The following is a 19,600-nucleotide window of genomic DNA, read 5'->3' as shown; positions in this document are numbered from 1 at the left end:
AATTATCAAGAGCAATATTGTCTATGGCAACAATTATCAAGAGCAATATTGTCTATGGCAACAATTATCAAGAGCAATATTGTCTATGGCAACAATTATCAAGAGCAATATTGTCTATGGCAACAATTATCAAGAGCAATATTGTCTATGGCAACAATTATCAAGAGCAATATTGTCTATGGCAACAATTATCAAGAGCAATATTGTCTATGGCAACAATTATCAAGAGCAATATTGTCTATGGCAACAATTATCAAGAGCAATATTGTCTATGGCAACAATTATCAAGAGCAATATTGTCTATGGCAACAATTATCAAGAGCAATGTTGTCTATGGCAACAATTATCAAGAGCAATGTTGTCTATGGCAACAATTATCAAGAGCAATGTTGTCTATGGCAACAATTATCAAGAGCAATGTTGTCTATGGCAACAATTATCAAGAGCAATGTTGTCTATGGCAACAATTATCAAGAGCAATGTTGTCTATGGCAACAATTATCAAGAGCAATGTTGTCTATGGCAACAATTATCAAGAGCAATGTTGTCTATGGCAACAATTATCAAGAGCAATGTTGTCTATGGCAACAATTATCAAGAGCAATGTTGTCTATGGCAACAATTATCAAGAGCAATGTTGTCTATGGCAACAATTATCAAGAGCAATGTTGTCTATGGCAACAATTATCAAGAGCAATGTTGTCTATGGCAACAATTATCAAGAGCAATGTTGTCTATGGCAACAATTATCAAGAGCAATGTTGTCTATGGCAACAATTATCAAGAGCAATGTTGTCTATGGCAACAATTATCAAGAGCAATGTTGTCTATGGCAACAATTATCAAGAGCAATGTTGTCTATGGCAACAATTATCAAGAGCAATGTTGTCTATGGCGACAATTATCAAGAGCAATGTTGTCTATGGCGACAATTATCAAGAGCAATGTTGTCTATGGCGACAATTATCAAGAGCAATGTTGTCTATGGCGACAATTATCAAGAGCAATGTTGTCTATGGCGACAATTATCAAGAGCAATGTTGTCTATGGCGACAATTATCAAGAGCAATGTTGTCTATGGCGACAATTATCAAGAGCAATGTTGTCTATGGCGACAATTATCAAGAGCAATGTTGTCTATGGCGACAATTATCAAGAGCAATGTTGTCTATGGCGACAATTATCAAGAGCAATGTTGTCTATGGCGACAATTATCAAGAGCAATGTTGTCTATGGCGACAATTATCAAGAGCAATGTCGTCTATGGCGACAATTATCAAGAGCAATGTCGTCTATGGCGACAATTATCAAGAGCAATGTCGTCTATGGCGACAATTATCAAGAGCAATGTCGTCTATGGCGACAATTATCAAGAGCAATGTCGTCTATGGCGACAATTATCAAGAGCAATGTCGTCTATGGCGACAATTATCAAGAGCAATGTCGTCTATGGCGACAATTATCAAGAGCAATGTCGTCTATGGCGACAATTATCAAGAGCAATGTCGTCTATGGCGACAATTATCAAGAGCAATGTCGTCTATGGCGACAATTATCAAGAGCAATGTCGTCTATGGCGACAATTATCAAGAGCAATGTCGTCTATGGCGACAATTATCAAGAGCAATGTCGTCTATGGCGACAATTATCAAGAGCAATGTCGTCTATGGCGACAATTATCAAGAGCAATGTCGTCTATGGCGACAATTATCAAGAGCAATGTCGTCTATGGCGACAATTATCAAGAGCAATGTCGTCTATGGCGACAATTATCAAGAGCAATGTCGTCTATGGCGACAATTATCAAGAGCAATGTCGTCTATGGCGACAATTATCAAGAGCAATGTCGTCTATGGCGACAATTATCAAGAGCAATGTCGTCTATGGCGACAATTATCAAGAGCAATGTCGTCTATGGCGACAATTATCAAGAGCAATGTCGTCTATGGCGACAATTATCAAGAGCAATGTCGTCTATGGCGACAATTATCAAGAGCAATGTCGTCTATGGCGACAATTATCAAGAGCAATGTCGTCTATGGCGACAATTATCAAGAGCAATGTCGTCTATGGCGACAATTATCAAGAGCAATGTCGTCTATGGCGACAATTATCAAGAGCAATGTCGTCTATGGCGACAATTATCAAGAGCAATGTCGTCTATGGCGACAATTATCAAGAGCAATGTCGTCTATGGCGACAATTATCAAGAGCAATGTCGTCTATGGCGACAATTATCAAGAGCAATGTCGTCTATGGCGACAATTATCAAGAGCAATGTCGTCTATGGCGACAATTATCAAGAGCAATGTCGTCTATGGCGACAATTATCAAGAGCAATGTCGTCTATGGCGACAATTATCAAGAGCAATGTCGTCTATGGCGACAATTATCAAGAGCAATGTCGTCTATGGCGACAATTATCAAGAGCAATGTCGTCTATGGCGACAATTATCAAGAGCAATGTTGTCTATGGCGACAATTATCAAGAGCAATGTTGTCTATGGCGACAATTATCAAGAGCAATGTTGTCTATGGCGACAATTATCAAGAGCAATGTTGTCTATGGCGACAATTATCAAGAGCAATGTTGTCTATGGCGACAATTATCAAGAGCAATGTTGTCTATGGCGACAATTATCAAGAGCAATGTTGTCTATGGCGACAATTATCAAGAGCAATGTTGTCTATGGCGACAATTATCAAGAGCAATGTTGTCTATGGCGACAATTATCAAGAGCAATGTTGTCTATGGCGACAATTATCAAGAGCAATGTTGTCTATGGCGACAATTATCAAGAGCAATGTTGTCTATGGCGACAATTATCAAGAGCAATGTTGTCTATGGCGACAATTATCAAGAGCAATGTTGTCTATGGCGACAATTATCAAGAGCAATGTTGTCTATGGCGACAATTATCAAGAGCAATGTTGTCTATGGCGACAATTATCAAGAGCAATGTTGTCTATGGCGACAATTATCAAGAGCAATGTTGTCTATGGCGACAATTATCAAGAGCAATGTTGTCTATGGCGACAATTATCAAGAGCAATGTTGTCTATGGCGACAATTATCAAGAGCAATGTTGTCTATGGCGACAATTATCAAGAGCAATGTTGTCTATGGCGACAATTATCAAGAGCAATGTTGTCTATGGCGACAATTATCAAGAGCAATGTTGTCTATGGCGACAATTATCAAGAGCAATGTTGTCTATGGCGACAATTATCAAGAGCAATGTTGTCTATGGCGACAATTATCAAGAGCAATGTTGTCTATGGCGACAATTATCAAGAGCAATGTTGTCTATGGCGACAATTATCAAGAGCAATGTTGTCTATGGCGACAATTATCAAGAGCAATGTCGTCTATGGCAACAATTATCAAGAGCAATGTCGTCTATGGCAACAATTATCAAGAGCAATGTCGTCTATGGCAACAATTATCAAGAGCAATGTCGTCTATGGCAACAATTATCAAGAGCAATGTCGTCTATGGCAACAATTATCAAGAGCAATGTCGTCTATGGCAACAATTATCAAGAGCAATGTCGTCTATGGCAACAATTATCAAGAGCAATGTCGTCTATGGCAACAATTATCAAGAGCAATGTCGTCTATGGCAACAATTATCAAGAGCAATGTCGTCTATGGCAACAATTATCAAGAGCAATGTCGTCTATGGCAACAATTATCAAGAGCAATGTCGTCTATGGCAACAATTATCAAGAGCAATGTCGTCTATGGCAACAATTATCAAGAGCAATGTCGTCTATGGCAACAATTATCAAGAGCAATGTCGTCTATGGCAACAATTATCAAGAGCAATGTCGTCTATGGCAACAATTATCAAGAGCAATGTCGTCTATGGCAACAATTATCAAGAGCAATGTCGTCTATGGCAACAATTATCAAGAGCAATGTCGTCTATGGCAACAATTATCAAGAGCAATGTCGTCTATGGCAACAATTATCAAGAGCAATGTCGTCTATGGCAACAATTATCAAGAGCAATGTCGTCTATGGCAACAATTATCAAGAGCAATGTCGTCTATGGCAACAATTATCAAGAGCAATGTCGTCTATGGCAACAATTATCAAGAGCAATGTCGTCTATGGCAACAATTATCAAGAGCAATGTCGTCTATGGCAACAATTATCAAGAGCAATGTCGTCTATGGCAACAATTATCAAGAGCAATGTCGTCTATGGCAACAATTATCAAGAGCAATGTCGTCTATGGCAACAATTATCAAGAGCAATGTCGTCTATGGCAACAATTATCAAGAGCAATGTCGTCTATGGCAACAATTATCAAGAGCAATGTCGTCTATGGCAACAATTATCAAGAGCAATGTCGTCTATGGCAACAATTATCAAGAGCAATGTCGTCTATGGCAACAATTATCAAGAGCAATGTCGTCTATGGCAACAATTATCAAGAGCAATGTCGTCTATGGCAACAATTATCAAGAGCAATGTCGTCTATGGCAACAATTATCAAGAGCAATGTCGTCTATGGCAACAATTATCAAGAGCAATGTCGTCTATGGCAACAATTATCAAGAGCAATGTCGTCTATGGCAACAATTATCAAGAGCAATGTCGTCTATGGCAACAATTATCAAGAGCAATGTCGTCTATGGCAACAATTATCAAGAGCAATGTCGTCTATGGCAACAATTATCAAGAGCAATGTTGTCTATGGCAACAATTATCAAGAGCAATGTTGTCTATGGCAACAATTATCAAGAGCAATGTTGTCTATGGCAACAATTATCAAGAGCAATGTTGTCTATGGCAACAATTATCAAGAGCAATGTTGTCTATGGCAACAATTATCAAGAGCAATGTTGTCTATGGCAACAATTATCAACAGCAATGTTGTCTATGGCAACAATTATCAACAGCAATATTGTCTATGCCAACAATTATCAACAGCAATATTGTCTATGCCAACAATTAAAAACAACACAAAAAAGCAGCATAATTCCTAACATCCTAGAAAAATCAAACTGGTTGTGGAAAAAATCGTTTTTGCATTATATTTATTAAATAATACATTAATTTAATCATAAAACTTGCAAGTAATAGTGAACATTTTAAACAGCACCTTTACATAAAGAATAAGCGAATTGTTTGTGTAAAAAATTGTCTGTTTGAAAAACGCTCATCAACATTTCTCCATAAAGGTGAGGGTTCTTTTGTATTTTTTTTTTTAAATCTGCACTTATGCATAACATTAAGTAACCCACAAACATTGGAACAATATGCACTATTTTATAGTAATTTGTTTAAGTAATATTAAAATACCACCGTGTAATTAAAATAAGTATAAAAATGCAAGCAATTTGAAAACAACCCGGTTATGTAAGTGAATAGTTTGTGTGAAAGAAACCTCTGGATTAAATTAATGGACAATATATAAATTAAATTTCAACAACTAAGAAAACTGTAAATAAGAAATAGCATTGTATTGTTTGTGACTAATGAACAGCATCCTCATTAATTTGATTAAACTAAGTAGAAAAAATGCAAATAATGAAGGAAAAATAAAACTAAATGTTTATTTTGTGCTTATAAATATCAGATTTCTTTCACAAGAAATCTTTCAATGAGCCGTTTCTATTTTCATTTAAATGCATCTCTATATATTTTTAACATTTCAATGCACCGCCATAAAATTATATATATATATATAGAGAGAGAGAGAGAATAATTATGGCATAAACATGCAAAAGTTCTTTATAAGTGGAAATGAAATGTGTAAATATTGATGATATGAAAACTTATGCGTTAACTTAATAATTGTTTCTTGACTTGATTGAACTTTTGTCACCAGCTGAAACATATGCCAACTGTTGCTATAACGAAAGACATGTTTGTGTAGACAGTGTTTCTATAGTTGACTACTGTTCATCTAGTTTCTAGAATTATTTTTGTCAGCATAACTAAAAAGTAGTAAAAATAAGTTTTTTTGCAAAAGTTTTTTGCATGTCCTTGCAGAGATTTTTTTTTTTTTTTTCTAGATTTTGTAAGTAGGAAATTAAATTGTATTTTTTTGTTGGCCGTTTAATTGTGAGTCGGCATAGTAATTATGGTACCATGTAGCATGTTATACATGATTAATGCCGTATTTATGTGGAAGTGATCTGGGACAAAGTAAGAGTACAAAGGGTAGGCTACTCACTCACTCTCATAGCAATAAAAGGGAGAATGGCCGCTAGTCGGCCATTCTCCCTTTTATTTATTCATAGGTAAAATATCAAAATGACATATTTTTCGGAAAGACATATCTAAAGTTAAGGTTAGGTCACTGCCAAACCAGATTCACATGTGCAGCTTTTAAATAGAAAGCTGTATTCATCAATAAAATTGAGGGGGGGGATGTCAATTTATAAAAGTATCCAGATTTAATAAAACAAATTTTAGGAAATTGAATTTATGAGTTCCCTTCAATAATTTCCAGACGTTTTTTGTACAGACATTTAAAATTGTCATAGACTCTTGAAAATTCAGTATGTTATTGCTATACATCTTATGAGATGACTGACCAGTTTTTATGATTTGGGTCCAAATAAACATCTACAGCATCTTTTTTTGACAGTACCGGCATGATCTACATGCACTGGGTTCCCACTGGACAGACAGTCAACAAGGAATATTATGTTGAGGTTTTAAGAGAGTTCAAGAAAAGATTCAAATCAGGTCGGTGGCATTTCCACGAGGACAATCAACAACTCCATCCTTGTCACAGATTATTTAACCAAGACAATTCTTCACCCTCCCTATATTACAGACCTTGCTCCCTGGTTATTTCCTAAGTTCAAGGAAAACCTTAGAGGCTGTCATTATGAAAAAATTAAGGAGATGAAAGAATTTGTGAGATGTTCGCACAAGAGGACTTCCAAGGGATCTTCAAGAAGTTGTTGGAATGGTACAAGTACATTGCAGCTGGAGAAGATTATTTCAAAGGGGACTAGAGTTTCATGTACTTTTAATAAAAGTGCACATACGAAAAAAAAAAGTCTGGAAACTTATTTAAGGTGTCTCGTAATAGCAAAATTTTTATGCTTTCAAAATGCAAATGTGAGATTAACTGACAGACACTGGCTGAATTGATGATTTTTATTTCCTTTTTTTTATTTCCTTGTTTTTTTTTTTATTTCCTTGCTTTTTTTTTATTTCCTTGTTTTTTTTATTTGCTTTTTTTTTTTTCATTATCCTTTTCATATCTTCTCCTCCCTTTGTCTTTTTACATGTGTTTTTAACTTTTTAACTTTAAAATCTTAGATACTTTTCGATGAATCTTTTTTTTCTTTAAAGGAAAAAAATATTTTCATTTAAGTTTTGTTTTTTTTGCAGAAGCAGTGAAGAATATAATTCAGTATCTTGGCATGCAACCCTGTGAACGATCAGACAAAGTTCTACCAAATAAGAATTCTCACACCCTCTTTTTGGCAGGCGTGTTCCGTGGAGGTCATGATGCTTTAGTACGTGCTAAGTTGGCTCTTGCCGACAGTGGAGTTACCATGCAACTTACAGTCAGATCATCAGATCCAATTGTTTCCGAAATCCTTGTATCTGCTGTTGGGTAAACAGCATTCTCTAGAAACATCAGCAGCTGAAACGGACAAACTTAAACAAGAACAAATACAAAAACAGTAAACAATCATTATTGATTGGGGGAAGGAGGGGTCTTTAATTTTGTTCTGAATTCTGTTATTACTACCTATTCTTCTGATCTTGCAAACATATTCTTACACTTTCATTCTAAGATTTCTACGTGCAACTCTATTCTGTTCTTTTCATAGTAACAAATTCATTAAGACATGACATTCTTCTACATCAACAATTTCTATAATCACAAGGGATCTTTTTCACGTTCTCGTATCAATAAATTACCAAGAAAAAAGAGGTTAAGTTTTCATTTCATGCTGAAAAGAGATATTTTACAAACCTTTCTTTTTGCTCATAAGATAATTTGAAAAAGTATTTATTTTATTTCCTTGTTAATTTTAAGTTTGTCTCATCTCTTTGGACTCTAACAAAAAGAAATACCATCCCCCCCCCCTCCTTTCTCAACATGTTGCTTTCGTAAATTTTCTATTCCCATAATTTCTAATCTTGGGTTCAGATGTGCATTACTTTTCCTCCTCTCCTCCTTCTCCCCAAATGATAACTTTATTTACCATCAATTATGGCTTGTTAATTGCTGCTGTTTTAACATCTCTATTCCATAATCTATATGACTTGTTCAGTTATGAAATAAACTTTTTGTTCTAACATATTTATAAGCATTCAGCTTGACTTTTTTTTTTCTTTTTTTTTTTTTTTTTTTTGTTGCTTTTACATATTTCTACTTTTTTTTGCAATTTCTATAGTTAAAAATGAACTAAATAAGGCAGCTGAGAGATAGGAAGTTTAGTTGTGCTAGATCCCGACTGCAAGATAGGGTTATGCCTTAAAAAGGTTCAGTAGCAGTTGATGTTGAGCAGTTTTAGTAAACAGACTCTCTGTCCTAATAACCAATCTGGAAAGTTATTAGGAGTTAATTCTTCAACAAATAATCGAGAGGGACTAATAAAATGAACTTGTGAATATTTTTTTTTGCGTCTGTTTTTCTATTTATCTTCAGTTGTCTAATTTGTTGATGGAATTTTTTTTAACCTGCAAATTATTGTGGCAGTAAAAAAGTTGGTCTAACCAACGGAATGCTGACAGGAATTCAAAACTGTGTCTATCTTTCAATAAAGGTAAAATAGTGAAATTAAAATCTGTGCATGAAAATATATATAGTAGTAATAAAAAGCTTTCGATGATTCTGCTCTAAATATAATTGATCAAAAACTGCAGTTTATTAAGTAAAATAAAATAGAAAAAAATTGCCAAAGCTTAATCAAGTATTTGTAATAGGAATCCAGAGCACGATTCCAAACTTGAAAAATAGGATGAATGATGCCATCGAAGCAAATGTATTATGAGCAAAATTCTCTCCTTCAAGTAAAGGTTTGATTAGGAAATATATATAGTAGTAATAAACAGCTGGCTGGAGCCACTTATGGTCCAGGACAATTTTTAATGTTGGTGTTAACACCTTAAAAGGAAATCAGTAGAGTGCTAAAGTTCTAATTAGTTTAACTTGACAAATAGAATTCTTGTTTACAATAAATTTCACTACATTCCTGTATTTCTGCACATATTTTATACTGTCTTTATTTACTTATCTGATCCAGTTGAAAATCGTTTCTCTTGCCCTGACAGAACGGAACTTTCATAGCATCCTGAAGGCTGTGTAGTTATATAATTGATTCACTACATTTTGTTGAGTAGTTAATGGAGTGAGTTGCAAATAGCAAATATTTATGTTCTCTAAAAAAAATTTGGATCACTTTTTGGAATTTGATATTGTTAAAATACCATATCTAAAAAGATTTGATATTGTTAAAATACCATTATATCTAAAACGATATTAATTTCATATTGTTAAAATACAATTATATCTAAAACGATATTGATTTGATATTGTTAAAATAGATTATATCTAAAAAGATATTGATTTGATATTGTTAAAATACCATTACATCTAAAAAGAGATTGATTTGATATTGTTAAAATACCTTTATATCTAAAAAGATATTGATTTGGTATTGTTAAAAACCATTATATCGAAAAGGATATTGATTTGATATTGTTAAAATACCATATCTAAAAAGAGATGGATTTGATATTGTTAAAATACCATTATATCTAAAAGGATATTGATTTGATATTGTTAAAATACCATCTATATATATAAAAGCGAAAATGTATATATGTACGCTTTTCCTCGATGTCCACAAAAGGCTTCTTTCAGAGAAGCGCTTACTCGGTTCACAACTTCTTAAAACTTTTTATATCCTCTATAAATTGTAATATCTCACACTTAACCATGGAGCTCGCCTGTCTATTTAATTTTATTGACTTTCAAACGTTAATTATTCAACATTTCCCGCATCGGCACGCGTTACATTCGGTTTTCGGTATAAACAAAAAGCGAAACTCGACTCTAATAACAGGCCCAAAGCCAGTGGACGTTTGTCGACTTCATCATATCAGACGGGGGAGTGGGTTTTTGAAAACAAACAAACCGATTTATTGACCTCATTAAAAACTGTCCCACGCAAAATGCTGACTGCTGAATACCTATCGCCGTCACGTCAATAAAAAACGAGCACCTTTTTTTTTCTTTTTTTTTCACACTTTACTATTTTCCAACTGCGCGTCGTCAAGGCTTTTTTTTTTCACGGGCACCTGTTTTTTTTTCACACACACATACAAACACCCGGGCAACGCCGGGTACCCCTCGCTAGTCTATATATATAAAAGTGAAAATGTGTGTATGTATGTATGTTTGTGTATCTGCTAAAAACTTTTGACAGACACAACAAAAATTAACAAACTTGGTATCATATTAAAGCCCCACCCTCCGGATGACAAATATCAAAAAATTAGCCCAAAAGGACCATCAGAAGTAGGTAAGCTGATCGATTTTCTGCAGGAGGGGGGTGCACCAAAAAGTGACATTTTAATGATATTTATACGTAATTTAATAAACGCTGAGTCATGTCACGTGACCCTGACGTAAGCAAGCTGTAATGGCGATAGGTTTATGAAAACATTGAATAGAGACTTTTGTTATCGGTAAAAAAGACATCATGCACATCAAAATACAAAAAATTCATGTTAGGAAAACGTTACCAAAGTTTTAGTATGTTAAAAATAATTAGATACTATAGTTTAACGAAAAATAACAAGCCAAAAATGTGAAGTAAAAAAAAAAAAAAATACGCTTACAAAAAGTATTAACGATCGATGTTTTTACTAAAAAAAAAAAAAAAAAAACGCGAGACGCCATTTTCCTTTTTAATAACACTCCTTAGGATAAGGAAGACGAAGTGAGAGAGAGAGAGAGAGACGGAGAGAGAGATGTCTAGACAGGAAATGAGATTCGTTTTACTGTGTTTTAAAATGTAAATAAACAAACATAAGAGTGATTGTATTTGATCACATCCCAGGCCTATACCCTCCTTATTTTCGAGTAACGATTGTTTATACGAAAATGATGAGACCGCTTGAATTCTAGGAACAGATACTACACTTTGATCTTAGCCAAAAAGACCAAGTAACCGTCTTATACAGCTTAATTTTCTCCTGAGCATTATCTCCTATTAAAAAAAGATGCATAATTTATATTTACTTGGTGGGGGGGGGGGGGGAGAAGGATGAAACCGCTTCAATTCTAAGAACAGATACTACACATTGATCTAAGCCAAAAGACCAAGTAAAAAAAATGCATATTATATATTTTTGAGGAAGGTAAGAGGCATATTATGAGTTAGTGGGAGGAGGGGGGTGAAAGATGAAACCGCTTTATTTCTAAGAACAGATACTACACTTTGAGGTATTTATTTGCTCCCCCACTGAGCAAATTAGGCACAAGGCCGATTTTTAAAGTGAGGAGTGAAGGGGAAATGGGGACCAACTCCCTGGGGAGTAGGGGAGCTGGATAGTGACAATTGGCATGAAGGGTTACCCCTACATTGACCAAGGTCTTATATGTGGGGTTGCCCCCGGTCTTTGCTTGCAGTATCTGCCGGAGCAGATACTATACTTTGATCTTAGCCAAAAGACCAAGTAAAAAAAAAAGATGCGTATTGGACAGAATTGGTGCATATGTACGAGCAAAATACCCAGCGTCGCTAGTAATAGTATGACATAGCACTAGCACGACATATATACTAGCTGATTACCCGGCATGGCCTGGGATTGGAAAAAATTGGTTGATATATGTACTCCTCCTTATTTTTGAGTTTTCTTAGTGGGGGTTGGGGCGAAAGATGAGACCACTTGAATTCAAAGAACAGATGCTACACTTTGATCTTAGCCAAAAGACCAAGTAAAAAAAAAAATGCATATTATATATTTTTGAAGAAGGTGAGAGGCATATTATGAGTTAGTGGGAGGAGGGGGCAAAAGATGAAACCGCTTTATTTCTAAGAACAGATACTACACTTTGATCTTAGCCAAAAGACCAAGTAAAAAAAAGATGCGTATTGGACAGAATTAGTACAAGAAAAATACCCAGCGTCACCCGTAATAGTATGACATCGCACTAGCACGACATATATACTAGCTGATTACCCGGCATGGCCTGGGATTGGAAGAACACTCGGCGACGCCTGAGATTGGAAAAAAATTGGTTGATATATGTACTAGCCAAATGCCCAGCCTAGCCCGGGATGGATTACATAGGTGGATATCTGTACTAGCAAAATACCCGGCATAGCCCAGGATTGGATAAAGTAGGTGTATATGCACTAGCAGAACAACCGGCGTTGCGCGAGATTGTATGACATAGGTGGATGTGTACTAGCAGAATACCAAGTGTCGTCTGGGATTGTATGATATAGAAGTATAGGTCCGATTCGACAATTTTTAAGGTGCTTGTGCAGTATAGGTCCCATTTGAGAATTTTTAAGGTGCTTGTGCAGTATAGATCCAATTTCAAAAATTTAGAAGGTGCTTGTGCAGTATATGTCCGATGTGAAAATTTTGAAGGTGCATTATAGGTCCGATTTGAAAAATTTAGAAGGTGCTTGTGCAGTATATATGTTACAATATGCAAGTGACCTCCCTTGGATGTAGCTTCATTATCAGATTCCATTAGATTAATATACAATGATTGTTATAATATGCAACTGACCTCCCTTGGATGTACCTTCATTATCGAATTCCATTAGATTAATATACAATCATTGTTATAATATGCAAGTGACCTCCCTTGAGTGTAGCTTCATTGCCTAATACCATTAGATTGATATACAATCATTGTTATAATATGCAGGCGACCTCCCTATGGTGTGGCTCCATTGTCGAATACCATTAGAATTATATACAATCATTGTCATAATATGTAAGTGACCTCCCTTGGATGTAGCTTCATTGTCGAATACCATTAGATTAATATAAAATAATTGTCATGATATTTAAGTTACCTCCCTTGGATGTAGCTACATTGTCAAATTCTATTAGAATAATACAATCATTATAATATTCAAGTGACCTCCCTTTGGTGCAGCTTCATTGTCGAATTCCATTAGATTAATATACAGTCATTGTTATAATATGCGAGTGAACTACTTTGGGTGTAGCCTTACTGTCGAATTCCATTAAATTGATATACAATCATTGTCATAATATGTAAGTGACCTCCCTTGGGTGTAGCTTCATTGTTGAATTCCGTTAGACCATTAGAATAATATACAATCATTGTCATAATATGTAAGTGACCTCCCTTGGATGTAGCTTCGTTGTGAAATACTATTAGATTAATATACAATCATTGTCATAATATGTAAGTAACCTCCTTTGGATGTAGCTTCATTGTCGAGTACCATTAGATAATATAGAATAATTGTTATGATATGTAAGTTACCTCCCATGGATGTAGCTTCATTGGCAAATTCTATTAGAATAATACAATCATTATAATATGCAAGTGACCTCCCTTGGGTGTAGATTCATTGTCGAATTCCATTAGATTAATATACAATCATTGTTACAATATGCAAGTGATCTCTTGGATATATAGTCATTGTCGAATACCATTAGAATAATATAAAATCATTGGTGTAATATGCAAGTGACTTCCATAGAGTGTAACTTCATTGTCGAATACCATTAGATTAATATGTAAGTGGCCTCCATTGAGTGTAGTTTCATTCTAGAATTCCATTATATTAATATATAATTATTGTCATAATATGCAAGTGACCTCCCTTAGATATAGCTTCATTCTCCAATACCATTAGATAAATATACATTCATTGTCATAATATGTAAGTGACCTCCCTTGGATGTAGCTTCATTCTCGAATGCCATTACATTTATATAAAATCATTGTTATACTATGCAAGTTACCTCCCTTGGATGTAGCTTCATTGTCGAATACCTTTAGAATAATATACAATCATTGTTATAACATTCGAGTGACCTCCCTTTTCGGTAACTTCATTGTCGACTACCATTAGATTACGCAAGTGGCCTCAATTGGCTGTAGTTTAATTTCTGAATACAATTAGATTAATATACAATAATTGTTATAATATGTAAGTGACCTCCCTTGGATGTAGCTTCATTGTCGAATATTATTAGATTAGTATGCAATCAATGTAATATTATGCCAGTGAACGCTCTAGGATATGGCTTCATAGCTGGATATTTGTACTAGCATAATACCCAGCGTTGCCGGGGATTGTATAAGAAAGGTGGATATATGTAGTAACAAAATACCCGACGTTGCCTGGGATTGGGTGGGATGTTTCCTAGAATTCCTGGGATCGGATCAGATGGGTGGATATTTGTGCTAACAGAATACCTCATATAGGAAGATGGTGTGATTATATCGTAAAATCATGAAAAATTATTTTCCAGATTAGTAACATATCGAAGAATTATGAAAAATGATGAAATGCGAGTTATTTGTTGGTGTGTTTATAATGAAAGAACACGCCAGACAATGTCACAAATAATTATTTTAGCAAAGGAAAGGATATTATGTGGGCTAAATTATGAAAAACGATTGTCAAAATTAGTAACATATCCAAGAATTATGAAAAGTGATTAAATGTAAGTTATTGGATTGGGGTTTTATAATGAAATGAACAGCCCAGATATAGTCTTAAAGTTAATATTTTATTAAGAGGGGGTCGATTATGTGGGTTACATCATTAAAAATGCTTGTAGATATTAGTAACATATCCAAGAAAAGTGAAACGGTATGAAATGTGAGTTATGTGATTGGTGTGTTTGTCTGTGCTGGTAACTTAATTACAATGTCTCAAATGTATTAATTTAGTAAGAGGAAGGGGATTATGTGGGTTAACTCATGAAACATGATTGTCAAAATTAGTAACATATCCAAGAATTATGAAAAATTATGAAATGTTAGTTATTTGATGTGCATATTTGTAATGAAATAGACACCCTAGACAATGTCGCATGGTTGTTATTTTAGTAAGAGAGGGGCGATTATGCGTGTTAAATCATCGAAAATGATTGTCGAAATTAGTAACATATCTAAGAATTATGAAAAATGATAGAATGTGAGTTATTTTATTGGTGTGTTTATCATGAAATAACCAGTATCAATGTCTCAAAGTTTTTATTTTAGCAAGAGGAGAGGGGATTATGTGGGTTAAATTATGAAAAACGATTAGAAAAATATAAAATTATTGTCATATGCGAGTGACCTCCCTTGGGTTTACCTTCATTGTCGAATTCCATTAGATTAATATACAATTGTTCTTATAATATGTAAGTAACCTCCATTGGGTGTAGCTTCATTGTCGAATACCATTAGATTAATATACAATCATTGTTATATTATATAAGTGACCTCCCTTGGGGATAGCTTCATTGTCAAATACCATTAGAATAATATACAATCATTGTTATAATATGCAAGTGATCTCCCTTGGATGTAGCTTTATTGTCGAATACCATTAGATTAATATGCAATCATTGTAATATTATGCCAGTAAACTCTCTTTTATGTGGCTTTATAGCTGGATATTTGTACTAGCAGAATACCAAGCGTTGCTGGTGATTGGATAAGACGGGTGGATATATGTACTAGCAAAATACCCGACATTGCCTGGGATTGGATGAGATAGGTGGTTTGTTTCCTAGGAGAATACCTGGGATTGGATAAGATAGGTGGATATTTGTGATAACAGAATACTCTATATAGGAAGATGGGGCGAATATGTCGTAAAATCATGAAAAATTATTGTCCAAATAAGATATCCAAGAATTAGGAAGATTATGAACTGTGAGTTATTTGATTGGTGTGTTTGTAATGAAATAAACAGCCCAGATATTGTCTGAAAGTTAGTATTTTAGTAATGAAAAAAAAAAACAACAACCAGACAATATCTCAAAGTTATTATTTTAGTAAGGGGAAGGGGATTATGTGGGTTAAATCATAAAAAAAATTATTGTCGAAATTAGCAACATATCCAAGAAATATGAAAAGTGATTAAATGTAAGCTATATGTGTTTATAATGAAATAAACAGCCTATATATAGTCTGAAAGTTATTATTTTAGTAAGAGGGGGTTAATTAAGTGGGTTACATGATAAAAAATGATCGTAAAAATTAGTAACATATCCAAGAATTATTAAAAATGAGTAAATTTGAGTTATTTGTTTGGTGTGTTCTTAATAAAATAGAAAGCCAAGATGATGCATTAAAGTTATAATTTTAGTAAGAACGGGGCTATAATTAGTGTTCAATGAAGAAAAATGATGATCAAAATTAGTAAAATATCCAAGAATTATGAAAAATGATGACATGTGAGTAATTTTATTAGTATGTTTGTAATTAAATAGACAGCCCAGACAATTTCTCAAATGTATTATTTTAGTAAGAGGTGGGCGATAATGTTGGGTAACTCATGAAACATGATTGTTGAAATAAGTAACATATCTAAGAATTATAAAAAGTTATGAAATGTAAGTTATATTATTTTTATCTATATAAATAAAATGAACTCATTTTTTCCCGTCGGATTTTGACCTTAATAGGATTAAAAATCAAGATATTTCATGCAAATATAATATGCACAAACGGCAGAACAATATCTGAGGTGTGTTATAGGCTTATTATTTCTCAAATTCCTCGATAATCTTAGATTTCTATACTTTTTCTGCTGAGAAGTCACGGCCAAAATCGGTTAAGATCAATGGAAGTGGTAAAATATTTTCTCTCTAATAAATTCCTCCTCCCCCTGCCACCACTTAACACCGTTTGGGGATCGTTCACAAGGAACAGTTAGGAAAAGAACATCGGTTTGGCTTCGTAGTTCTTTCATGTGAAGTCATTTAAAATCACTAAATTAAGCTGCAGTGCTCTGTGGCGTAGTGGTTAGCGTGCTGGACAATTCACATTATATTTTCACATTCGCGCCGACCTACCGTAGTCGTTTATTTTTTATTTTTTTCCTAAACAACTGGAATGGACTTTTCTTGGTGGCCGAACTGTTAACGTTGCAGATGGTTTTTTTTTTTTTTTCACACTTTATTTTCCTACTTTTACTCATGACTCCGGGTTTGATCCTTCCTACTTACCTACCATAACATTTTTTAAAACTCCCACCCGTCCCAGAAACAAACACTCGGGCAACGCCGGGTACCCCCGCTAATAATGAAATAAACAGCCAGTAAAAAGCCTCAGTTATTTCTTTAGAAGGACGGGGTAAATTATGTGGGGTTAATCATGAAAAATGACTGTTGAAATTAGTAACATATCCAGGAATTATGAAAAATGATGAAATGTGAGTTATTTGATTGGTGTGTTTGTAATAAAATAACTAGCCAGATAATATCTCTAAGTTATTATTTTAGTAAGAGGAAAAGGGATTATGTGGGTTAAATCATGAAAAATGATTGTCAAAATTAGTAACATGTCCAAGAATTATGAAATATGATGAAATGTGAGGTATTTGATTAATGTGTTTGTAATGAAATAACCAGTCAGACAATCTCACAAAGTAATTATTTTAGCTAGAGGAAATGATATTATGTTGGTTAAATTATAAAAAACGATTGTCGAAATTAGAAACATATCCAAGAATTATGAAAAGTGATTAAATGTAAGTTATTGGGTTGATGTGTTTATAATGAAATGAATAGGCCAGATATAGTCTTAAAGTTAATATTTTAGTAGGAGTGGGTCGATTATGTGGGTTACATAATTAAAAATGATTGTTGAAATTAGTAACATATCCAAGAATTATGAAAAATAAAATGTGAGTTATTTGATTGATGTGTTTATAATGAAATAACCAGCAAGACAATGTATCAAAGTTATTGTTTAGCAAGAGGTGAGGGGATTATGTGGGTTAAATAAAATAAAACGATTGTCAAAATTTGTAACATATCTAAGAATTATGAAAAATGATAAAATATGAGTTATTTGATTGGTGTGTTTATCATGAAATAACCAGACACAATGTCTCAAAGTTATTATTTTAGCTAGAAGAAAGGGGATTATGTGGGTTAAATCATGAAAAACGATTGTCGAAATTAGTATCATATCCAAGAATTATGAAAAGTTATTAAATGTAAGTTATTTGATTGTTGTGTTTATAATGAAATAAACAGCCCAGTCAATGTAGTAAATGTATGATTTTAATAAGAATTGGGCAATTAGATGTGCGCACTCATTAAATTTGATTGTCGAAATTCATAACATATCCAAGAATTATGAAAAATTATGAAATGTGAGGTATTTTATTGATGTGTTTTTGTAATGAAATAAACAGCTTAGAAATGTCTCAAAGGTATTATTTTAGAAAGAGGAGAGGGATTATGTGATTGAACTCAGAAAAAATGACGGTTGAAATTAACAACATATCCAAAAATTATGAAAAATGATGAAATGTGAGTTATTTTATTGGTATATTCATAATGAAGTAGACATACCAGACAATTTATGGAAGTTATTATTTTAGCAAGATTATTTGGGTTACTTCATGAAAAATAATCGTCGAAATTAGTAACATATCCAAGAATTATGAAAAATGATATAATGTGAGTTACTTTGTTGGTGGGTTTGTAATGAAATAACCAGTCATACAATGTCTAAAAGTTATTATTATAGTGATAGAAGGGGGCGATAATGTGGATTTACTCATGAAAAATGATAGAAGAAATTAGTAACATACCATAGCCTATGTATCAATGTTTTTATTTTAGTAAGAGTGGAGGCGATAATGTAAGTTAAATCATGTGACATGGGTGTGTAATTTAGTAACATATCAAAAAATTATGAAAAATGATTAAATGTGAGTTATTTGGATGATGTGTTTGTAATGAAAAACCAACCAAGACAATGTCTTAAAGTTATTATTTTAGACAGGTGAGCGATAATGTGTGTTAAATTGTCGAAATGTGTAACAATCCAAGAATTATGGGATTCAATGAGATACGTCAACATATATACTTACAGATTACCAGAAGTCACCCTGGATTTAATGAGATACATGCAAATGTATGCAAGCAGAATACATGGTCACCTGGGATGTAATGAGATAGATGCAAATATATACTAGCAGAATACTTGGCGTTGCCTTGGATTGAATTAGATTGATTGAAATATATACTAACAGAATACCTTGTGTCGCCCAGGATTTCATGAGATTTATTGAGATATATACTAGCAAAACACCCAGCGTTGCCCGGGATTGAATGAATTAGGGGAGAATATATATTAGCAAAATACCTGGCATCGCTTGGGATTTGATGAGATAAGTGTGTTGCATATTACCTGTCCTTGCATACACATGCTGTAAATTACCTACCCTAGGTAAGATACAATTATTTCATATGTGTAATACCCGTCTTATGTAGGTAAAATATTCTTTTGCTCGAAATAGCAACTGATACATAAACATACAAAATTCCTCTCTCATAAGAATAATAAATATATTACAAAACCAAATTCAATTTTTTCATTGTGTATACGGTCCCGAGCAACGCTGGGTAGCCCCTCTAG

General features: G+C 33.8%; 1 protein-coding gene across 5 annotated transcripts in view; it reads left to right on the top strand.

The window, feature by feature from the left end:
• The window catches only part of LOC145249669 (coatomer subunit gamma-2-like), a 344,043-nt gene extending 335,753 nt beyond the window's left edge, over positions 1-8,290 (top strand). For all 5 annotated transcript variants that reach the window (XM_080111454.1, XM_080111455.1, XM_080111456.1 and 2 more), the window contains one exon: positions 7,366-8,290. In XM_080111454.1, coding sequence (XP_079967580.1) covers positions 7,366-7,598 — 233 coding nt within the window. In that variant the 3' untranslated portion in view covers positions 7,599-8,290. The remainder of the gene's footprint in view (positions 1-7,365) is intronic.
• Positions 8,291-19,600: the final 11,310 nt, after the last annotated feature.

The sequence above is a fragment of the Euprymna scolopes genome, chromosome 28 (assembly GCF_053919585.1).
Source record: "Euprymna scolopes isolate OS-2025 chromosome 28, ASM5391958v1, whole genome shotgun sequence".
Lineage (NCBI taxonomy): Eukaryota > Metazoa > Mollusca > Cephalopoda > Sepiida > Sepiolidae > Euprymna > Euprymna scolopes.
The sequence above is the reverse complement of the archived record's forward strand: the minus strand, read 5'-3'. Positions and strand labels throughout refer to the sequence as shown.